Source organism: Phacochoerus africanus, chromosome 6 (assembly GCF_016906955.1).
Source record: "Phacochoerus africanus isolate WHEZ1 chromosome 6, ROS_Pafr_v1, whole genome shotgun sequence".
NCBI lineage: Eukaryota > Metazoa > Chordata > Mammalia > Artiodactyla > Suidae > Phacochoerus > Phacochoerus africanus.
The window spans coordinates 45,629,581-45,655,390 of record NC_062549.1 but is presented as its reverse complement, the minus strand read 5'-3'; the positions used below and the strand labels follow the sequence as shown (position 1 = coordinate 45,655,390).

Here is a 25,810-nt window from a genome sequence, read left to right as displayed (position 1 = left end):
AAATTTTCCAGTAAGTAAAAAAAAAAAGTAAGAAAAAATGACAGGGAGAGAGAATGTCAATTCAGGTGATCTAATCTCTAAAGTTCTAGAAAAACAGAATGAAGAAAAATAGAGTGGACTGTAAAAGGGTCCACTGAGTACCAAGACAAAGAGTTAAAAAAGATTTCAAGGCAAATTCTAATACAATTTTAGAACCTTGGAGAAATACAAGAGGAAAGAGGAAAATAAGAGAAAATGGAGAGAAAAAAGGGTCACATGGAAAGGGTCAGGAGTCAGAACAGCAGCTGATCTTCTCATCAACAGTGAGTGCAGCAAAGGGGTTCCTGTCATGGCTCAGCAGAAACAAATCTGCCTAGTATCCATGAGAATGCAGGTTTGATCCCTTGCCTTGCTCAGTGGGTTGAGGATCTGGTGTTGCCATGAGCTATGGCTGGGATCTGGCGTTGCTGTGGCTGTGGTGTAGGCCAGCGGCTACAGCTCTGATTCCACCCCTAGCCTGGGAACCTCCATATGCCATGAGTGCAGCCCTAAAAGGACAAAAGACAGAAAAAAAAAAAAGAAAGAAAAGATAACAGTGCAGCAAAGCCCTCACATTTCTGAACAATTGGCAACCTATAATTCTATATCTGAACAATTATAAAGTGAAATGAGATTAGAAGAAAAACCATTTAAGAACTACAGAGGCTCAAATTTATTTCCCTGCATCTTTTCTCAGAAAGCTAAGAGAGGATGTGCTCCAACAAAATGAGGGAATCAACCAAGAACTATAAGGATGTCATGGGATCCAACATAGGAAAGAGGCAATAGGAATTCCTAGGATAAGGGGAAGGGAGGTCACAGGATGACAACTGTGTAGCAGGAAGACTACATAATAGATTCCCTGATATGTTTGACTATATTGACAGGAATTTTATAATTCTATAAAAGAATATGAGAAGAACTAATGGTTTGTACATAAAAACTTAAGATATCAAAGAAAATGTTAAAGTCATTCAGGAGAGAAAGGTAATATATTACTTGGCAGAACTATGAAAATAATTTACTTAATTATATAAAAAATGTAAACACTAAGTATTAATTAAATAATATGTTATAACTCTACAGTGAGTATGAACGTAGAAAAAAGACTACGAGTGCAGGCAGAAGTGGTAAGGGTGCTAAATCTTCAATTTGCATTTTACAAAGTAATAGGTAATATCTAAAATTGCTTAATCAAAAAGATAAAATACAAGCAAACAATTTAAATACATGAAAGAACATACTGGAAGAGCATCTGAAAGAGCTGAAAGTATCTGGTGGATGATAATTGGGGATGAGCTAGATAGAAATGACCACCAATTTTCCTATAAGCTTTACAGTACTATTTGACATTCGATGTTACTATACAAGAATTACTTTATCAAAAATAAAAATTAGAAGGAAAGAAGAGCAAATAATCCACACTTTCTTAAGCTCATTCATCCCTAGTGATAGCAGTTCTTGCTTATAAACCACTGTAACCTCAGCTCTCCCATGCCAACACTCCAGAAAGTTCCTCTAGTATTTGGGTTCTAGGGAAAATCTTTTGTCTCACTTGAAGGCTGAATAATAAAGAAAACCTGTTCTTATAATTCCTGATGCGCTAAGTTATTACGAAATTAACTTTGTAAAAATGAAGCTTAGGGTTAAAGTTAAAAGTGGTAAAACAAGAACTCCCATAACTTTTGCTCATACTTATACCTTCTTATTTTTTTAATCCAGTGGTTTTTCTAATTATAGATACCAGAGTTAATTCCCTTTAGTACAAGTTTCATATTTAAAAATCAGAAAAAAATTGATAAATTATAACAAGAATATTTCTTGAGTCTATAACCACAAAGCAAGGCCATTTCATGAGATTGTGTAATTTGTGCTCTGCTGAGGAGGTGAGGGTAGGAGGTAGATTCAGCTGCTCACTAAGCCAAGATACCCATGTTTCTCTGCCTGGAGATCAGGGTACTTGTTTCTCATCAGCCTACCCACAGAGGCCCTTTCTGCAAATTTGAGGATGCATCTTATATGTAATTCACAAATGATGCAGTACTGATTAAGTAGCTGCAGCACTATTAACTGTCTTTCTAAAAATAGGCTCTGTTTTAATTTTTTGATCAATTTGTACTTGGACAAAATTGTAAGACTATGAGCAGTAATTAAATCTATGTGACCATAACCTACATTTGCAGACTGACGTCCCTGAAACAAATGTCATTACATACCAAGAATGTATTTCCGCAGTGCCCACACACGACCCTTGTACCTTCTGGCTGCACTGGTAATGCAGGTTGAGCTGGTTGTTCTTCAGAAATAAGCATTACTGGGCCAAGGTTAATTATGCGTCTACTGTGGAAAGAGAAAGGTAACAACTTCATTACTCCCACATGGATTGAGGGCAATACCTGAAAAATAGAATCAAAAAATGGAATATAGTACTGAAAATAGGTTATACTTGTTTTATAAATTAAGTGAATTAAATACTTGTTTTATAAATTAAGTGAATTTCTTTAGAAATCAAAGAAAATAGCAATAGTCAATACTTCAAAAGCAAAAAAAATAAAAATAAAAATAAACAGTTGGAATGGGATGGAAACCATGAATTATGGTGTTGATCCTAATCAAATGATCTTGGGAACCATTTAACTGCCATTTCCAAGTTATTGTAAGTTAAAATCTGAAAATAGTTCTGATCATTCCCTATCTAGGAAGACAACTTGAGTTTGGTAGAAGGCTAGGTAAGTTAAAATATCCTGCATTAACAAATATGTGTGTGCCATGAAGGTACCAAAGTTCTGAATCACAACCAAATTTCTCTTGGGTAGGCTGGTATTCCTTGATGTCTATTTTTGTTTTAAGGCCGTACCCGTGGCATATGGAAATTCCAGGCTAGGGGTCAAATCAGAGCTAAAGCTGCTGGCCTATGCCACAGCCACAGCAACAGAGGATCCGAGCCGTGTCTGCGACCTACACCACAGTTCAAGGCAACGCCAGATCCTTAACCCACTGAGCAAGGCCAGGGATCGAACCTGCGTCCTCCTGGACACCAGTCGGGTTCATTAACCACTGAGCCATGATGGGAATTCCCTTTTATGTCTATTTAATCAGAGTAGGACAGAAGGAAAAATCGAAGGCAACCTCCTTACTGTTTTCCAGTCTATCATCAGATGGGGCTGCAAATAATTTATGTAATGTCAAAAAGACAGAAATCACAGAAAAAACACAGTTAAGGTTTTGATATACTCCTATCTGGGCACATCCATATGGCATCTGGCATGGGCAAATAACTCCAGAATTTATTGTATCGATTATACTCAGCACAGACTAGTGTAACACATGGTAAAGTACACAATGATTACTAAAACACTTCCAGGTCAAAGATAAAATAGTTGGTTATTTTTAAATTAAATGTAATAAGTCATTGATTTATTGCATGCATTAAGTACTTACATACCATCAATAAATTTTCATTGCTCTTTCAAGTATATTATTTTACCAATACCTATGACCATTAATTTCAAACTAAGCAATATCATTCCTTTAAACAAAGAAAAAAGGTACTGCAGGTCTTATGATTATTTTGAGGATGAAGACTCTGTTTAGAATAAAACTTTGCACATAATGGATCTTTAATAAGTTCTTGGTGAATGAATGAATGAATGAATGAATCTTTATGCCTTACCAGTTGGGTCTCGGACATCCTATTCGCCGAGATGTGTCCTTACAAATGAGGAGACAATTACAAGGGCATCTAACATATTTCTTCCCTGTTGGAGGGTTTTTGATTGGCTATATAAGGGAAGAAAATACAACCACATAAAATTAACCAAAGTACAGATTGCCAAAGCTCGTTTATGTATAAAAAGGGGAATGATTCCTAAAAACTAGTCTCCCCATAGTGTTACCAAAATACAGTTTAATGAAAAGTGCATCATAAGTGATTTTAAATACCTCGGATATTGGCAAACACTCTATAAAGTTAGGGGGAACATAGAAATTTAATTATGAGGGGCATATTTCAAAATTAGTTTGTATTGGCCTGAAGTTGTTTTCCATTTAAAGTTCACAAGACAAGGTCATCTGTCTGCCTGGCCAGGAGCAAACATTCACGGAGCATTGTGGCATTTGTCTGAAAAAAGCAAGCTCAAAAAGAATTGTGGGGAAAAAGAAGTATATCACAAATTTGAATTTGTCTTAAATTTTACCCACTACAATATAAGAAGTAATTAATTTTATGACATCTTTTAGCTTAAAAAACCTTTTTATAACTTTTAATGTTAGCATTTCTGTTTTTCTTTAACTTTACTGTAAATTTAAAAGCTAGAATAAAGCAAAAGAAAACACTCCTTAAGCTTGGTAAAGTAAATAACCTATGATGCACAGAGAGGAATAGAACAACACTCCTGGGGCATGCTTGCCAAGAATGTAAAACCTGAATCTAATCACAAGGGGCTATCAGACAAACCCAAGTTGAGGAACATTCTACAAAATATCTTACCTGTACTCTTCAAAAATGTCAAGGCAGTAGAAGACAAAGACTAAGCTTCAGATTAAGGGAGATTAAAGAAACATGATAACCAAATGAAGTATATTGTTTTGGACTCCTGGAACAGATTTTTTTTAATGGAACAAGTGAGCAAACATGAATTGTTCAAAAGATTAGAAAACAGTATTGTATCAATGTTAATTTCCTGAATTTGATAACTGTACCATGACTGTATAGGTGAATGTCCTTTTTTTTCTTTCTTTTTTTTAGGAAATTCACACTAAAATATTTAGAGGTAGAAGAATACCCATGTTTGCAATTGCCTTAAAAAGTTCTAAAAAGATTATTTATTTATTTATTTAGAGAAAGAAAGCTAATGCATCAAAATTTTAACATTTGTTATACATTATGTGTATATGTATGAATGGGTAACTTTGTTATATAGCAGAAATTATTACAACTTTGTAAATTAACCATACTTCAAAAAAACAAAACAAAACAAAAATATATATAAAAGTTAACATTTGGGGAATGCAGGTGAAGAGCCTATGGTACTATGTACCATTAGTACTATAATTGTTCTAAAAATAGAAAAATTATTTTTCTAAATTTTCTGTAAGTCTGCAACAATATTTTATAAAAGATTAAAAAATATTAAGTTAACATTGATGGAAATACATATTTTATAATATTTTATATGAGAATTATATATGTATAACTTAAGTCATCTGCAATTTATTAAACTATATTATAAATAAAAATCTGACTTTCTAAAATTTACATACATCCAAAATGTATTGCTATACATCCTAAAGTATCAAGAACCAGAATTTGAGTTAATTTCTCTATATACAAATATTACCATTAAGTAACTATGTGCTTAGCAAATGGCAAAATTTGTTTTATATAGGCATACCTCACTTTACTGTGTTATTTCACAAACTGAAGGCTTGTGACAATCTTGTGATAAGCAAGCCTACCAGCATCATTTTCCCAACAGCATTTGCTCACCTTGTGTCTCTGTGTCACAATTTTGGTAATTGTCATGATTTTCAAAATTTGTCATTATTATTATATTTTTTATGTTGATCTGTGATCAGTGACCTTTAATGTCACTGTTATTTAGGAGTGCCTCAAATCACATCCATGTAAGACAGCAAACTTAATCAGTGAATTCTGTGTGTGTTCTGGCAGTTCCACTGCCTGACTGTTCTCATCTCTTTCCCCCTCTTAAGGTCTCCCTATTCCCTGATACACACTAATACTGAAATTAGGTCAACTAAAAACCCTAGAGTGGCCTCTGGGTGTTCAAGTGAAAGGAAGAGTCATGCATCTCTTACTTTAAATCAAAAGTTAGAAATTATTAAACTTAGTAAGCAAGGCGTGTCCAAAGCTGAGATGGGACAAAAGCTAGGCTTCCTGCACCAATTAAGTTATAAATGCAAAGGAAAAGGTTTTGAAGGAAATTCAAAGTGCTACTCGAATGAACATACAAATGATAAGAAAGTGAAACGGTCTTATATGGAGAATGTTTCAGTGGTCTGGATAGATAATCAAAGCAGACAGAACATTCTCTTAAGCCAAAACCTAATCCAGAGTAAGGTCCTAATTCTATTCACTTCTATCAAAGCTAAGAGGTGAGCAAACTTTAGAAGAAAAGTCTGAAGCTAGCAGAGGTTAGTTTATGAGGTTTAAGGAAAGAAGCCATCTCCATAACATAAAATTGCAAGATGAAGTAGCAAATGCTGATGTAGAAGCTACAGCAAGAACATCTTGCTAAGATGATTCATGAAAGCAGCTAACTAAACAACAGACTTTCAATGTAGATGAAACAGCTTTATATTAGAAGGAGACTCCATCTATGACTCTCGTAGCTAGAGAGGAGAAGTCAATACCTGGCTTCAAAGCTTCAAAGGACAGACTGACTTTCCTGTTAGGTGCTAATGCAGCTGGTGACTTTAAGTTGAAGCCAAAGCTCATTTACCATTCTGAAAATCCTAGGGACCTTAAGAATTACGCTAAATCTACTCTGGCACTACTCTATAAATAGAAAAACAAAGTTTGGATGATAGCACATCTGTTTACAATATAATTACCAAACATTTTAAGCACACTGTTGAGACCTACTGCTCAGAAAAAAAAAAAAAATTCCTTTCAGAATATTATTGTTCATTAACAATGCACCTGATCACCCAAGAGCATTCATAGAGATGTACAATGAGATTAATGTTGTCTTCATGCCTGCTAACACAATATCTATTCTGCAGCCCATGGATCAAAGAGTAATTTTCCTTTCAGGTCTCATTATTAAAAAAAAAAGATTTTATAAGGCTGTAGCTGCCATAAATAGTGACTCCTCTGATGGATCTGTGTAAAGTAAACTGAAAACCTTCTAGATGCACTAAAAACATTTGTGATTCACAGAAAGAAGTCAAAATATCAACTTTACCAGGAGTTTAGAAGAAGTTGATTCCAACTGTCATGGATGACTTTGAAGGGTTCAAGATTCAATGGAGGAAGTAACTGCATACGTGGTGGTAATTGCAAGAGAATTAGAATTGAAATTGTGACTGAACTGCTGCAATCTCATGATAAAACTTGATTAGATAAGGAATTGCTTTTTATGGATGAGTAAAGAAAGTAGTTTTTTGAGATAGAATCTACTCCTGATGCAGGCTGTTGAAATAACAACAAAGCATTTAGAATATTACGTAAACTTAGTTGATAAAGGTGTAGCAGTTTATAAAGGAGGGTTTGAAGGATTGACTCCATTTTTTTTTTTTTTGTCTTCTTAGGGCTTCACCTGTGGCACATGGAAGTTCCCAGGCTAGGGGTCAAATCAGAGCCACAGCTGCCGGCCTATACCACAGCCAGAGCAACACCAAATCCCAGCCACGTCCATGACCTACACCACAGCTTGTGGCAACACCAGATCCTTAACCCACTCAACAAATCCAGGGATTGAACCTGCATCTTCATGGATACTAGTCAGGTTCTTAACCCACTGAGCCACAATAGGAACTCCTTGACTACGATTTTGGAAGAAGTTCTACTATGAGTAAAATGCTATCAAACAGCATGTTACAAAGAAATGGTTCACTGCTGCTTTATTTTAAGAAACTGCCATACAAAGACTTACTGAACAGCAGAGAAAGCTATACTCAATATTTTCTAATAACCTATAAGGGAAAGGAATCCCTGGACTTGTTCAGTGGGTTAAGGATCTGTGGTATATACATACGCCACATTTGCATTTATTTATAAATGAATCAGTTTACTGTATACTTGAAACTAACACCACACTGTAAATCAACTATACTTCAATAAAAATAAATAAAAATTTTAAAAGAAGAAATTGCCACAGTCACTTCAACCTTCAGCAACTACCATCCTGATTAGTTAGCAGCCATCAACATGGAGACAAGACCCTTCACCAGCAAAACTATTATAACTTACTAAAGGCTCAGATGGTGGTTAGCATTTTTCAGCAATGAAGTATTTTTTAAGGTATGTTCTTTTTAAGACATAATGCTATTGCACACTTACAATATAAACATAATTTTCACATGTAGAGGAAAGCCCAAAATTCATATTCCTTGCTTTATTGCAGTGGTCTGGAACTAAACCTGCAATATCTCTGAGGTATGCCTATATTTTATTCCCACTATACTTCTAGATCTCAGTTCTCTTATTTGTAAAATAAGGAGACTGAACTAGAAAATTTCAAGCCCTGGTCTTCAGTGCTAGCCCACAACATGTCATGCCTAATCTGCAGTAAAATGATGGGTGGGAAGGGATGACATTGTAATTATGCATAAGATTTAGAAGTCTTAACTTTGGCAAAATAAACGTATATGCTCCAGGCACTGTGCTGGACATTTTACCTCTATAATCCAATAGCAACCCTAAGAGTTAGGTATTATTACTACTATACCTCTTTACATAAGGAGCCACAATTTACAAAAATCCTCAAAGATATAATGCTAAGTGGCAGAGCTAGGATTCAAACCCCAGTATATCAGTTTCCAAATCTTGGATTTAATGAGTTATATAGCCATCTAGCTCCACTCTTTCTCCAAGACCTCTCAAATTTTCCACTAACTAGTCATAGAGATTGCCTTCCTTTAAGTTTAAATTCTTTATTCTCTAAATCTTGCTAAAATTTGTCCATAATTCTTTTTGCTCTCTCTATCACACACACACACACCTACACACACCTTACTTCCCTTCTCAATTCTATCTACTGAAATAAAAAGAACTTTTATTAACCTTGTTTTTTGTTAAGTTTTAGTTTTTCAATCTCCACAGGAATATTCGGTTCCTATTAAAGCTGTCTGCTCAGGAGAATAGATACACTGATATTCTGCTTTAGATGACTTAAGGAGAATGATCACAGTTAAACTGAGCAGGGAACAGTGATAGTGAAACAAGGGAACTGTTCTTTTGGACCCTGGTACATAATATCTATCCATTATATCTGTTCTTTTCAACCTAGAATTTTTCCAGAGAAGCTGCTGGTTGCCTAACATCTCTTCATTCATAAATTTAGGATCAAATTACATTGCAAACATTAGCAAATCATATGTTAGAGCATTCCTCAGGACTTTTTTTCACTTTTTTCCTCCCTTATAATATTACTAATTCCATACAAGGCAATCTTATTAAATACTATTCATTTTCTCTAAAATATTCATAATCATTTATATTTCTTTACTAACAGGGATAGTAATGCTATAAAAATTTCAGTATAATTTTCTTTTTTCTTTTTATGGCTGCACCTGTGGCATACAGAAGTTCCTGGGCTGGGGTCAAACTGGAGCTGCAGCTGTGGCCTACAGCACATCCATGGCAACACCAGATCTGATCCATGTCTGTGACCTATGCTGCAGCTTATGGCAATGCTGGATCCTTAACCCACTGAGCCAGGCCAGGGATCAAACCTATATCCTCACAGAGACCACATCAGACCCTTAACCTGCTGAGCCATAACAGGAACTCTAGCACAATTTTATTTACATCCAGAAGTAGCTTACCTGAAGCCAAATTCTATTGATCCTAAATGAACTCATCACTTATAAGTAAACAGATTGAGACTGTTGGTTAAATCCATAGTGACTTTGAGATTCTTGCATAAATGGCCTACTCCGTTTTATTTACTTCCAAGTATAATTATAAAGCTTTAAATTTCCTTTTTTTCTACTCATTAAAAAACAAAGTTTGTATAGGTAAAGAAAGAGGAAAAAATTCAACATTAATGCCAAGTGCAAGGAAACCTTTAAGACAATGTTTTTTTTTCTTTGTTAATGTGTCTAACAATACTTGTTTGCTTGCCAACTCTAAAAGGAGCCCTAAGGAATTAACAGTAATTAAATTTATTATTTAGGTTTCTTTTTAAGTTGAGTTGGAGTGTTCAACTTGAAATAGCTGATTTTATAGGTAACACCTATTATACAATACAGTTCTTCAAATTATATCCCCTATAGGAAAAAAATTTATGATTGAATACATTGATTCATGACATAAGATTGTATTTTATAACTTTCTATATAATTTATAAAGCCCCCAGTATTCATGTTTTATGGTTCTTAGAGACATGATAATCACTGTCTGACTTTCTTTAGACTTTTCTAAAGAGGAAAAAAATACAGATATTGCAAGTTAACATTTAATTGCAAATTTTGAGACAGACTGAAAATTTAAAAATAAAGCCTAACCATGAAAATAGAAATATATTTAAATTAATCAATATACACATTATCAGTTTATTACTTAAAACTGTAAAAAAAAAAACTTACTTAAAATTTATTCTTCCCAAAGTTCAGTAAAAAAATGTGCTCTTCAAACTTTTTAATATTTCAGTAAGTTAATATCAAGTAAATGGAATAACATATACAAAGCTGTTTGTAAGCACTTTGACACAGGTGTCAATAATAAATGTATAATCACAAAGACCCAAAAAAATCATACTGACATCCTACAGATACAAAATAAGTTTAAATAATTTTCCATGTAATAGGTAAAGTCCACATTTGTAGTGAAATTTAGTATATTTCATTTTGGTGAAAATCAGGATGAGTTAGTCGTTATGTGGCTAGACACTGAAGATAATTATAAACAACTATCGATGGTCAGTCTCATTTTAGAAAGTAAAGAACCAAATAGCATTAGATTTAAATTCACCGCGAAATTTTCGTAATGGATTTAAACACCTGGAGGCATTGTTTTATCATAAAAAAGAGCCAGAGAGAAGAAAGAAAGGACAGAAAAAAAAAAAAAAAAAGGTCCTATCTGTACCCAGCCCACATCCACTTTTAAGTAACATTACTGGAGTACTTTCTTAGGGAGAAGACATCAGATAATAATTTGTGCTTTTATTAATGGAAATCTCTACTTACTGTAGCTTCATTGCAAACCGTGCACTTAACCACATGCTGGTGAAGCTTGCCATCCAAATTGATGAGAGACTGGCACACCCGGCAGTTTATTACTGGAATACCACTGGCATCTGGACTGGCAATGGCTGTATACGGAGGTGGGAGTTCCGCTAAAAAGATATTAGCCACCGAATCAGACTCTCAGAGATATATGGCTGGTTTGAACATATAAGCAATGGAAATAAAGTGGGAAACTTAAAAAATTTCTACTGTTCTTTTATTTATGCTTTTAAAGCTGGCCAATTTATCACAGTTTCAGAGAAGAAACACACATAGGACTATCTTGTGAAGTAGAATAAAGTCTTAACTCCTAAAATCCAAGTCTTTTCTGCCTAGGTTTATACCAATGACCCTGTTTCCTTTTACTAACCTATCCTCAAAATATCCATCTATCCTATGTGTACATTCATACAGTTTGTAATAGGAAAGTGATCACCTTACACTAATAATGATCTGACTCCCAAATTGAAATAGTCAACAAGAATGAAGTTTTTATATTAGTTATAGATACACATAAATCGTGTAATTGTTGTATTCTGTTTATACAGAATCAGTATAATAGTTACTGGCTATGACAAGAACGAGATAGGGTTTTGATGGCCATCCAGGAGAGACAAAATGAACTAAAAAAAAACTAAAACTTATCAACATGGAACGTGTTCTAATTAGAATGGAACAATGGCAATTTCAGACAAAAACTAAGAATGAAGGAAATTTAACAATCTTAGTCTCAAACTTTTATCTAACATTAAAAAATAATAAATGTGGAGTTCCCATCGTGGTGCAGCAGAAGTGAATTTGACTAGGCACCACGAGGTTGTGGGTTCGATCTCTGGCCTTGCTCAGTGGGTTAAGGATCTGGCGCTGTGCGGTGAGCTGTGGTGTAGATCGCAGACGCAACTCGGATCCTGCGTTTCTGTGGCTGTGGTGTAGGCCAGCAGCTGTAGCTCCGACTGGACCCCTAGCCTTGGAACCTCCATATGCCATGGGTTTGGCCCTAAAAAGCAAAATAAATAAATTAATTAATTCTAAAAACCCTAATAAATGTATCCAAGCATTTATGGGTAAAACATGTCTGAGATTAAGTTTAAATACTCTAAGGAAAACAATGGGTTAACAGCAGAAAAAGAGTAGCCAAATGGTGATACTGATGAATCCAACGACCTGACCTAGAAGGTCACTTTGTTCTTACTACTTCTGTGTGTGTTTAAAAATTTCCAGAATACAAAGACACACACAAACACATATATCCCCCCGCCACACACTGTGTTTTGGAGAGTCCTAAGATCAACTTATTGGGTGACTGGGAAAAAGGTGGAAGCCCAATTTCAGAATTATGTTCATCTACCATAAGTATTTATTTGTTATGAAAGTCAGAAAAAAGGAATCTAGATATATTACTCTGGAATGGAATTTCTAAAGTGGAAAGCCTAACGTCATTTTGTAGCTATCTTAATTACAAGCATAGGAGGCCCTTTCAAGTTAAAGTATTTTCATAGAGTATCTAGGAAAGACTATACCTTAACACATGATTGAATCCCCACTAAAGAGAGCTGATATTTCAAAGGGGCTTCTGTGACACTATTGAACACAATCACAATAGCTAATCATGAAAAAATCCTGTTTTTGAAATAGGGATTTTTCTATACACTGGATTAGATTCTGAACTCTTTGATAGTTTAAAATGAGTTAGAATAGAGCACTTTATACATATAATGTTTAGAATCCACATATTACCGCATAATTCATCCTTGGGGTATGAATTTTTTAGACTTGCAAAGGATTAGCAACAAGTGTTATTCATTCAAATGATTCATAATAAGCTAAATTTCTGCAGTGGCCAAGGCTCTGAAAGAGGCCACATTGAAATGACAACATGCACACATTTCAGGAAGACTTATACCAGAACACTGCCAAACAATGAACTTGAAAAGAAGCTATAGATGTCTTATATTATAAAAATAGTTTGAAATCCTTGAAAGAAATTGAGGTGGATATGGGGTAACCTGTAATGTATTAATCAAAAACAGGTTAAAATATCAATCAGTCAACAACAATACATTTGAGGCCTTGAAATCTGTAGATTACTTTATCACTTATCAGTAAGGAAGGTATTGTTCTGGGAAAAAGAATATACACAGTAGAAATTCAAGATACACTGTCTAATGTGTGATAATAAATATTGTTTTTAATAATTATTACAAATAGTATTATTAATAAATTGCCTTTTCCTTGAATTATAAAGTAATGTAAAGTAGTTTCCCATAATTCTAGTTCTTTATCTTACGTAGTATAATAGAAAAGAAATAAAGACAAGACAATTTCACTAAGAAAATAAGGCACTGAGGGTGAAGGGAGGAGGTCACACATTGTAACTACATAAAAGGATGGTAAAATCCATCTACTTCAACAGGCAAACATTTTGCTCAATGGAATCTCTTAAAGAATTCAATGTGTGATCTTAAGAAGCCATTTGAAGTGTATCAGAACCAATGAAACCTTGTGAACTTTTCCTCTAAAATTTGTACTGCATAATTTTTAACCTGTTAAAAAAAAAAAAAAAAAGCTTTCAATGACCCAAAAAATGTGCGCTTATCTTCTGGAGGCTTAGGAAGTGTGAGGGAGGGAAAGAACAAATGAAAATTAGGAGTCTAAAATGGGAGAAACTCTAAGCTCCATGAGGCCAGGGTCATGTCTGGCTTGTTCAGGACTGATTCAGCACTTGTCAGAGTGCCCGATGCTCAATAAATATTTATTGGATGAATGGATGAATGAAATGGACAAATGATTTAGTGAATCACTGAAATTTTTTAGACACCTCTGTTTCTCTTGGGAAAATGACACTAAGTATATTACCACTACTCTCCTTGAAGATGAGCTAGGGTCCTTGTAGCAGAGTACAGCTTGACTGGAAAAAAAAGAAAAAAAGAAAAAAAAGGCTCTCGTCTACATAGAGAATACCCTTTCCAAATGATGCACCAAGAGAGAGTAGGTGGTCAGGAGACAGTGGCCTAGCCCACTAGATAAGTAAAATAAATCCTTAAGTTCCATAAAATGACAGATGTTGCAGCCTAACTGCTCCACCAAACAGTGATTTCAGGCCTATGATTTCAATTTTCTGTCCATTACTTCAGTCCTAAACTGATTTAAAGATATTTCTTATACTTTTATCCCAAGGAAAACTTCATCTACCACTCCATCTTCTCTTGTAAAGGACTTGTAATCCCTTTATTTCACAGTTGTGAATAATGCAGTAACTAGCAACTTAGATTGCCCATTTTGTCTCTTTTCACTTTCAACAGATCACCACTATAACACAGACTTTAAATTTATGCCCTGGTTAAAAAGTCCACTGTAGCCTCAGACCTTGGAACCACTAGATATTAAGAGTCAGAAAAAAATTTTCATTTTGGAAGAGTCTTATTTGTTATTTAAACAATGATCATTTTCTCTATGGGGTTTGCCTAGCGGAAAAATCTTGTTTTCTCCGTGTTAGAGCAGTATTTGTTAGACCAATAATTCTCAATCCTGAAAAACTCCCTCAAAGTTCCATAAGTTTACAATGTTAGAAATTCAAGCAAAATCTGTATATTGTATAGTCTAATTTCCTCATCTTATGGAAGAGAAAAACTGAAGCCTATAGATTCTAACTTTTCTTTCTGTCTTTTTTTTTTTCTTTAAATGGCAGCATATGCAAGTTTCTTGGCCAGGGATTGGATCCAAGCCATAGCTGTAGACCCACTGTGCCAGGCTGGGGATTGAACCCATTCCTCTGCAGTGACTCGAGCCACTCAGTCAGATTCTTAACCCACTGTGCCACAGCATGAACTCCCAGAGATTCTAACTTTTGAAAAGACTTTTATATAGCACTTCAACAAAGCCAAAAGCTGACTGACTCCCAGAAATCTCCATAATGACAGTTGCCTCTCTTACTGAAAAATTATTTAATACAGAGAAAAGATATAAGGACTAATAAGGATTCTGCAGAAATATTTAGATAAGAATCAGATCTGAGTTAAAGGGGATTAGGAGGAGAAAGAATAGTCAGGGAAAATGAAAAATAATATAGAATATAAGGAAAGAATTAGTTTGTGATAAAAATTTCATAGAAAAACTGAGACTCCTAAAAGAGACAAGATGAAATAATATAGATCACAAGGCATACATAATGGTTTTCCTTAAAACACTCAAAGGACCATTATTCTGTAAAACTGCAAGTGATCAAATTATACTTTCCCGTCACAAACACTGACATAATTTATCTATTTTATGCCAAAAAGCCCTTCCTTCCTGCTAATTCATCCTGGTATATTACATACTTCATTTTTTACCAGCTACATCTTCAAGCATTTTAAAGGTTGAAATTGTTTTGCTGGATAGGTCTGATCTTTATTATCTAATTATTATTTTATAAGTCAAATATTTTCCAGTTTAATTCACTTATTTCACTAATACACTCTCTTTTTTTTCTTTTTCTGCTAATACAATCTTTACATTTAATCCTTTAGGGCTTTGACAGAGATTCTGTATCAAAATTGAAAGATGACATCCAATTAAAATGAGAGATATTTTAGAACACTATAAATTAAGGATGAGCAAGAAAAGTATTATGAACCAGCCTATAAGAAAGCTTTGGCCTTTCTCCTACATGGGCTCTTTGTAGAGAGTATGGTTAGGGACAGACTATGCTTGCCTACAATGAGATATTTACTTCTTGTTTATTACTCTCCAGTTCAGCACAGAGAAAGGTAAGACCACTTTCTGTTCCTCCCCTCTCTAAAACCAAAGAAATGAAACAATTCCAGGAGACTCCTAGGTTCTTCTAAAACCATGACACTCTCAGAAGGATCCATCTGGCTGAAATCAGATGGGAAGGTAAATGTGCTCTCAGTTGCAAATCTACCCTTCTCTGCTTTGTCATGCTGGAGCTAAAACTCTGCAAACCACATTTTTGCTTTGCCAGCTGGCTGCAGATGGCATTCTGTTAAAAGGAGGTGTTAAAGGGTTGGAGGAGGAAGAAGGGACTTGTAGCCCTTTCCCCAGGTGTACAAAATCTTTCTCCAGAGCTCAGAGACATCAGCACCGGCTGGGCAGTGCCTCTTAGAGGTCATGTTTCACTTCTGTTCCTCGAAATTACTAAATTTTAATAATTCCAACCTCTTCCCTTTTTTCTCTCAGATCTAGAAGTGACAGCTGCTTACTGCATTTAATATCTATTTGATATCTAAGAGTAATATCTTTACCTTTTAGTTAACTAGTTAATAACTTCATATCTAATTAACAATTCTTTCTGTCATATTCTTATTGTGTGATTTCTATCTTCCTGTCCTAACTGTGACAAAAACTTACACCAGCAGTAATTTCAGGAACCAGACACTCAAAAATGGGACTGGAGAAATGGGCTGGTCATGCCTTGGGCTTGAATGCAGTGCTGAGCTCCTTTGCCAGTGAGACATGGTACAGTAGTAACTGATGGCACACAGTGGTACCCCAGTGAATCTGTATTATATCCTACAGATGATTATGACGTTTTGGCTCCTTCAAATGACTATTATGGCAGTAATAATTACTCTATGCACTGTGATATGGGGTTAGACTCTCATGAATGCACTAGAGCATTTGCAGAAAAAAAAAAAAGAAGAAGCTCAGGTCTTTAAATTCTCAGTATAAGTCATGGTCAGAGAACCGGAGAACTTTATTGCAGCCCTAAAAGTATTGCTTATTTCTAATTGTCACAGGGCTTATTGCTGGAAATAAATACAAAATTTAATTGTGCCCATTGCTAACTCATAATGTCTAGGTAGATCCACAGCCTTACCAAGTGTGCCATGTGAAACTTAGGACATTGATTGCAAAGGGGGGAAACTTTGAAACTTGGAATGCGGCCATCTGGTTGTACCCAAACAGAGCTGAGAATCTTAAACCCCTGAGTCACTTTGAGCCTCCCCTGTGAGTTGAACACAACATTTCTTGTTATGTCTGAAGAGCTGAGCCTCATCTTAATGAAAAACTTAATAAACCTCATGTGAAGCAGTTATCTTACAAGGGGACAAGCATTTTCCTTAAGATCCACCCTCAAATTTCTTGTTACCTCAAGACCTGTATACTAGGATCAGATCTCAGTAATTTTTTGGAGAGCAAATACAAAGTGTAACTCAGAAAGAAGCTATGTATACATCAAGAGAATTGCAAGGTTTTGATGAAATATGTTGTCAAAAAACTGGAGAACATTTTGTGGGAGTGAATCCTTAGGGGGTTAAAGCAAAGAGAATGGAAGATAACACTGAGTTGAACCAAATTTAATAATATAGATGTGTTTGCCAGATGTTCTGGAGTCGATGTTTGTTTTAAAGCTAGAAGTAGCTCTTACCAGTTCACTCGGCTGATGAGACTCGGTCTTACATTTAACGAGGTTGAAATGCCAAAACATCCCTAGCATGATGCAAAAGAGGCAATCAAAAGTTTAGGGAGTCAGGAATGCTGGAGTGAATAATCATATGAAATCTGCACACCCATGCCCAAGTATATCCTCTGAGAAAACTCTGAGAATATGCCTTCCACTATGGCATTGATTTATACATTATTTAGGAGAACACAAGCATTCTGCTATGTGGCTCTCCTACAGAGGCCAGGAATTACAGTGCAGGATGACTGCAATTGAGATTATGGAATCCCAAGGTAACAGAGGCCAAATGGCAGCACTTAAGAGCCAAAGACAAGGTGGGTACATATATTTTAGCAGGAAATAGTGTATATTAGGAAAATTTGACCCACAAGAACTTGCGCAGTGGTTCACTAAAATAAGTATAAGAGTGAAATGGATGGGTAACTTACACAAATGTTAGTTGGTTATATTTAACAGAAAAAACTAGGTCTTAAAAGCAGAAACCTGATATGAGTAGCCACCATGATGAGTCCCAGTTTTTCAACCAGTTTCCAACAAATCCAAGTTCACAGACCCACAGCATCTTTACTGAAGGGTTTGTCGATGCCTCCGAGGAATAACCCAATAGCACTACATAAGTATATATATTAAAAATCTCCAAGCCTTCCCCTAAAGACATCTCAGACCATTTACTTGGGTGACTATTCACTGGGGAAAAAGAAAATATCCAGATCTTTCAGGGATTTCTAGAAACTGGCTCTTAAATGGCGCTAATTCCTGAAGACTCAAAATTCTACTGCGGTCCACCAGTCAAAGAGGATAGAGATGGTCATCCAGTTATAGACAGAGTCTTCCCCTAGATCCAACCCATGGTAGTCTCAGTAGATCTGGGGACCCACTCTGAAGTTATTCTCCCAGTTCCTGAATATATAGTTGGAACAGACATTCTTTGAAATTGGCAAAATATCTAAACTGGTTCTCTGACCCATAGATTTGGGTCACATCCAGAGCCCCTGGAACTTCTACCAAAAGCAATTCTACATCCCTGTGCAGAGATTAGTGCCACTGTGGAGGATATGAAAGACGTAGGAGTGGTGATAACTGGCACATCTTCCCTCAACTCTCATTCTCTAAGTCTGACGGCTGTTTCAGGGCAATTCTAGTTTTGTAACTGAGGAGTTGTGATATAAGCCTCCTCTATAAGCTCTGATGCCAGAAAGAGCCAAGAGGCCTTCAGCTACAATCAGGCAACAAGCAGCAGCCTGCCAGGTCCTCTACAATGAATTTCCAGGAGTTAGTTAGCATTTAGCTACAAGTACTTGAACATTTACTCTGTACCAGGCACTGCACTGAACATATGCCAGGGATACCATGGAGAAGGAGACATGCTCCAGGGCTCAAAGAGCTCAAATTCTTAACATGTAGAAAGGCAATAAAACTACAAGTATGATGGAAAGTGCTCTGATAAGCACACTTGGGATTTGGGGAGTACAGAAGAGGGCATATAAATCTGACTAAGGCTCAGCGCCTCAGGGGTGTGGGGAAGGGAAGGGAAGAGAAGTGTAGTGACAAAGAGTCACTCTAGCACAATTTAACTTTCAAGTGTTACAACCTTTCTATCTATTTTTGCCATTAACTCCTTTCTCCAATCAGTAGCTCTAGAAAAACAGCCATACCTTATTAAGTGTGGTTGTGCTATCAGTTTGGGACCAATACCAATCTACATCCCAGTGCCTCCAGGATTGTTCATAGGAGCTTATGTCGGCCATGGTAGACCCCAAAGCAACAACAAACTAGGCATTCTCATATAGCAGGTGATGATGAGTACTGAATTCCACTCAGAGCAGTTTATCTGCTATTTTCCCCTCCCTTAGTGGATTTAGGCATTTGGGTTGTATTAAAATACTGCCATATAATTGGAGATGCTGGCAAGAAATGCCCATGGAGATGCTGGCAAGAAATGCCCAATGACCTGCCAGTAACCAATTCCTAGATGACAAAAGCTTCTGTTCTTTCTCATTAGGCAATATCCTAACCTCATTCTAATGCATTTCATCTGTGGCAGCAGTGTTTCCTTCAAGGATTGACAGTTTATAAGTAAAGTATTATTCTCTCATTTTATCAACTATTGTGTTTATTTTTTAATTTATGGTTATAATAACATTTACCTAAACAAACTTGAATCCCAAATTTGTTTTAACACATTTCAGATGAGAAAACATGAAGGGGGAAATGACCTCAGCATATGAAGGGAAAAGATTCAACTGCATTTGCGGTGTTTCATTTGCTTAAGCAATATATTTAAATATATGAAACAGTATGGCATACTGTTAAAGTCTGATAGTTACATGGTAAGATATAGGAATGATTATATTATACTCAGTATTTTTTTGTCTTGAAATATTTCACTCATTTAAAAAATGACCTAGGGATTAATAGATTACAGATGAAAAAGTCACCAGTTTTAGTAATTTGGGGACTTGGGACATATTCACCATAAATCTAAGCAAAATCAGACACAATATATGGAATGAATTAAATCTCTTAGACAATACTTATTTTTAGGCATATTTAGTGAATAAACCCCTTAAATTCTGGTCCTTGATATTTTTACCTTGTGGGCTGACCAAATTTATTTTAATTTAATTTAATTTTTTAGGGCCACATCTAAGGACATGGAAGTTCCCGGGCTAGGGGTCAAATTGGAGCTGTGGCTGCAGACCTACACCACAGCCACAGCAATGCCAGATTCAAGACAAATCTATGACCTACACCACAGCTGCAGCATTCAATCTTTAATCCACTGTGCCAGGCCAGGGATCAAACCCACGCCTCTACAGCTACCAAAGTCACTGCAGTCAGATTCTTAACCCACTGTGCCACATTGGGAACTCCTAATTTCATTATAAAATATAGATATTGCTACAGAAATCCATAAGTTAATCCATTATGAGGAGAAGTCTTCATTGTATGTAGCAGGAAGTGATGTAGCTGCTTCCTTTGCCATGTTTCTAATGAAGACAAGGATTTATTACATGCTCTGATATTCTATTTTATTCTCATGTTCTTCTAGCTCCCCATAAAACCTCCACTTCCTAAATGACTTCAAAATTGTCATCATGGCATCCTTCCTAGCTTTCTCACACTATCATTTATTCATACTGCTACTTGTTGAGTGCCCAGAAATATAAGATCAGGTGCAAGAGGCTACAAAGAACTCAGAGATGAAAAGGTACAGGAATCCTATACCCCTCCTTGTCTCCCTTGATAAGATCATGTACACAAATGTGTACTAAAATATACAGTGGAAATATTGAGAGATATTGCTTTGGGGACATGTATCTTCCAGTAACAGAAATTAGAAAGGTCACAAGAAAAGAAAGGGCTTTGATGAATGAATAGACTTTGAATGCTTCTTTTTCCAAAATCCCTTTCCTACTCATTTACCTATAGAAAGCAAAAAGTAAATCCTCATCTAGAAAAGACTTAGAAGTAGCTAATAAATGATACTGGTATGAGGCAATGAGTTTGGTCTTATCGCATAGTGATATGTTTCCCATTTCAAAACAGGATACTTCCTATTAAGATCTCGACAAGCTGGAGTCATGAAATCAAACACAATGAAATGTAAAGTGCCACTTCAAGGATCTGTACAGAGATATGGTCTAAAAAAAATAGCATTTTTTTTCTAGTTCTAATATTTATTAGGAAGATTTTACATTGTCTGTGCCTGTGTATTCTTTCCATGTAACATCACACCAGCCTCTTCCAAGCACCCATTCCCCATGTGTGGACTCTCCAAGTAGCTCTCTTAACTGTCCTCCCTCAGCTTGTAATGCAAGTGATCCTTTTAAAACACAAGTCAAATCATGTCACCCCTCTGTTCATATTTCTATAATAAACTGTATTTACTCAGAGTAATAGCCCATGTCTGTAAAAGGCCCACTGACTTCTCTCCTACCCTCCTGCCTCTTAACCACTCTACACAACCCACACCAGTATCTTTGTTAGTCCTTGAATAGTCCAAATGCACTCCTGCCTCACGGTCTTTGCACTTGCTGTTGCATGTTCCTGGGTCACTCTTCCCTGCACTATCTCCAGGCTTTGCTCCCTCATTTCTTATTAAAGGCTGCCTCTGACATTCTTTACAAAGAGGAACAGCTTACCATCCCCCGCACTCTTTTTCTTTATCCTGTATATTATTTTCAATAGTGCTTATCACCTGATGTGTAGAAAGGGGGCTACCTTACAAGGTATCACCTCGAATGGAACAATGACACTGACAGGGGCTCTATTCATAACTCGGCTGAGGTTCCAAAAATAGTGTTTGTTAAAGTGTTCAGGGTCCTGGTCCAGGATAAACTCTACAAGGATCAATTATAATATGGCCAAAGTGCTTTCTGATACATTAAATTTTTATTAGTAACATATTTCCATGGCTCAAAAATCAATATTAATATAAAAAAGTGAATGCTTAGAATTGTTACTCCAGTTTCTGTGCCAATCCATCATGCCCTACTTCAGAAATTTCCATGTAAATTATTTTTTGAATCCTTCCAGTGTTTCTTTAACCTACTACAGATAATATACATATACACATATTCTTTTTCCATCTTGCTTCCAAAAAATGGTATATGCCTTATACATTATTCTTCTTGCTTTCTTCACTTTATATTATTTTTTTTTTTAATTTTTTTAGGGCCTCACCTGGGGCATATGGAAGTTCCCAGGATAGAGGTCAAATTGGAGCTTTAGCTGCCAGCCTATGCCCAAACCACAGCAATGTGGGATCCAAGCCGCATCTGCGACCTACACCACAGCTTGTGGCAACACCAGATCCTTAATCCATTGAGCAAGACCAGGGATCAAACCCTATATCCTCATGCATACTAGGCAGATTCATTTATGCTAAGCCATAATGGGAACTCCCTCTTCACCTCGTTGTATATCCTGGCAAACTTTCCAGAATGGTACATAGAGTTTCCTCGTTTCTTTTCCATTTGCATAGTGTTCCAGTTTGAGTATATATCACAACTTATCATGGTGGTTTTACAATATGACCTCAAATTCTTTGACACTCCTCCCATTAAAGGTAAAATCTATGTTCTTTCACCATAAGTGCAGGCGGTTTATAACTTTTAACCAACAGAGCATGGCAGAAGTGACACTGTATTTGACTTCTGAGACTAGGTCATAAAAGACCATTTGGCTTCCACTTAGATCATCTTGTATGCGGGCATGTTTGATAGTTTTAATAATAACCTATGGACGCAATAGGAACTGGCAGTAAATGTAAACACTACCTTTGGTGAGCAAGGCAAAGCATTCTATACAGAGAACCAGAATAGGATCACTGAATTCCGTAAATTTAGAAAATGGGTTTCTTATAAATTTTAAAAATAATTTTGTATTAATTGGTAGAACCCATGCAACTCAATAGAAATCATGATTATTTGGGAATTTCTATGATTTAAGTTTCCCCTGTAGACGTCACACATTTAAACGCTGAACTATTAGGAGCTTTCTTGTACATTTGTTTTAAAACCATATTATGGTTCTACCAAACTTAAATATCTCAACTTGACATCTTTCCTCAATATGAGATGAAAAAAGATTTTGCAACTGCCTTTACAAATACATGCTCTGAATAGAATGCCTTAACCGGTCGTGTGGTACATACAAATACTTTCTATGAAAGGAAAAAAAAAAATACTGCGTGCTAGTTGGGCTTCTGATGTTTAAAAGAGCCATGTTACACTCCTTAATGTTCAATATACCATCTTTGCAATTTTCAAAGGGTATTGGAAGAAATAGAAATTTACGTAAAAGAGGGATATTGGAAGTGTAAGAGTGAGGTAAGAAAAGATAATAACCATCTATATTTTAAAGTTAAGATCTTTTCTATCTGTTACAAACTTGTAAGCAAGAAAAATAGCTCAGTATGATGAACTTCTTTAATAAGTAAATTAAATATACAGAAGATAAGAACTTTTGAGTGAATTCTTTATGACTAATTATGTTTTAGGAATGTTTACTTAAAAATAATTTCTCTAAGAGTTCCCATCTTGGCTCAGCGGAAAAGAATCTGACTAGCATACATGAGGACACAGGTTCGATCCCTCACATTGCTTAGAGGGTTAAGGATCTGGCATTGCTGTGAGCTATGGTGTAGGTTGTAGACGTGGCAGGGATTTGGCACTGCTGTGGCTGTGGCGTGGGCCAGTGGATACAGCTCTGATTCGACCCTTAGCCTGGAAACCTCCATATGCCATGGGTGTGGCCCTAAAAAGACAAAAAACAAAACAAAACAAAACTCCAGATATTTGATAACTTGAAATTTTAGAGCTGTGCTAAATTAAGTTAAATAATGCAATTTTACTGAGTAGTTATGTGATTCCCCAATAAGATACTCAAACATTAATCACCGAACACTGGCTTCCTTTTCAGAAAACTAAAATTATTTATGACTATTAATAAATATATTTGGTGACATACTGAGATATTTTCTATAAGAAAGCACATGTTTTTAGAAATTATTATTGTGTTTGCCAATCTACAGAATGCTAATGTAAAAAGTTCATAATTGCTTATTTCTTAGTTTTCACTAGAAATTAAGATTCTTAAGAATGACATATGTAATTAAAGCTACTAGAATTTACATATGTAATTAAATCTACTAGAAATAACAGGAGAAACATTTCAGTGTACACTAGGAAAGTAGGATGTGTGTTTTTGGTAAAAAAAGAAAGGTAAGAGGAATGGAACTGCATTTTATTAAGGAAAGAGAAAGCAATTTCGTCTTAGGGATGGCTGTTTCTGGATGGGCAAAAATAAGGGCCCAACTAATATGGATACAGAAAGTTATGGAAGATTTGTGGAAAAGGAACCCTGAGAAAAGAGTTTTGTGCATAGTCAGGATTAGCTAAATTTAGAATAAATTTGAGTAAATAAATTTTGAAAGTAAACTGGTATATAAAACCTGAATTTGGTGTAAAACCTTAATCTCTCTGTTAAGAGGACAAAGTTTTCTTAAAATGTTGATTTGCTTTTGATAACAGATGATAAAGCTTTTTTTACCTTTAAATGGTAATCTGTATTAACCTTCTATATGTGCTTTGTATCCTTTTATTATCACTTGGTTAAGTGACCTATAATCCTATTTATGCAAGTGTTTTAAACCTTTTTGATATCTTTTTCATAAACTTTCCAAACCAAATTCTAATAAAGTTCCATTGACCTCTAGCTAACTTTGGGGTGCCTCAAAGGGCTCTTGAAATATAACAAAGATAGACATTAAACTAAGTTAAGTTCATTTGGTATGTTAAATTACATGAGAAGCATTGTCAAATGAGTAATAAATCTTCTTAGGTTATATTGTATGGGTATATGTTACTAATCTAGATATTCTAAAAGTTATAGGAAATTCTTAAAAATATGGTGTTTCCTGGTAAAATGTTATCAGTCATAATTCCAGTTAGTATGTATCTTAAAATGCTGTATGTTACAGCAATAAATAAGTTTCTTTGTCAGCTGTATTGTAATCAGGTCCTTAACCATCTTTCTTAAGTCTTTGTCATTTATAGACAGTTACTGTTTTACTCTGATTTCCCTGCAAAAATGCTTCCTCTTCAAGAAGACTCATAGCAAGGACTTTTAGATAAGCACTGATTTCCGATAACTTTCAGATTATCCTGCTGGACTTAGTAAGAGATCAAAGAATTCTAATGGAAAACCTGACTGCTTCATAACTATTAAAAAGGATTAGTTACATAGAGCTGAGCGAACAGGTGAGTATGACTATAATTTTTATAGTTTTTGTCTGAAATAATACTGGCTTTAATCTATATTTTCCAAAAATAAGGAAACCCTTCCCCTCAAGCTAATTATGACTATACCAATTTGGTAAATAATATCTTTGTAAGCAGAATTGGCACATTTCTTCTTTTTCTCTACCTGGTTCCTCCAGAGATTGGAAACTCTTAGGTTCCCAGAAACCTTATCAGATAAATTAGGAAGGCCAGTTCCTAATAGGTACAGTAATCTCAAGGTATTTTGAGGACCTTAAAAAGGGAGGAATTCATCCAAATCTATAGAAATCACAGGAAAAATCTGTAACAAGCCCAGCTTTCCTGGTTTGCCTTTTAAAAATTCAATGAGATTCTATACAAAATTTTCAAGCAAAGCCAATTTTTAAAAAAATGTATGAGATCAATTATACTTATGTAAATCATCAGGCCAAGTTTACTGAAACCAGACTTAACTGCCAAACAAATCAGTCTTAATTTGGCTATATTTGGTAGAAAGGAGGGTAAATTCAGAAAGAAAAATATCATGTTTCAGTGGATATTAAATTCTAGTTTTGTTAATTGAGGCCTGTATTTACTAAGACTAATATCATTGCTGTTATATTACTGTAAAGTTAGACTAACTTTTTAAAAGGACACTCTAAGTTTGTTTCTGAAGCTTATCTCCGAAGCTACCTTTATCTAAAGGTAA

The 25,810-nt window shown here is 35.4% G+C and overlaps 1 protein-coding gene across 1 annotated transcript in view; it reads right to left on the bottom strand.

The window, feature by feature from the left end:
* Positions 1-25,810, bottom strand: part of PIP4P2 (phosphatidylinositol-4,5-bisphosphate 4-phosphatase 2) — a 64,010-nt gene that overhangs the window by 26,116 nt on the left and 12,084 nt on the right. The window contains exons 2-4 of the mRNA XM_047783631.1: positions 10,891-11,039; positions 3,692-3,798; positions 2,235-2,358 (exon numbers count right to left, since the gene is read on the bottom strand). Of these exons, the coding sequence (XP_047639587.1) occupies positions 2,235-2,358; positions 3,692-3,798; positions 10,891-11,039 (380 nt within the window). The remainder of the gene's footprint in view (positions 1-2,234; positions 2,359-3,691; positions 3,799-10,890; positions 11,040-25,810) is intronic.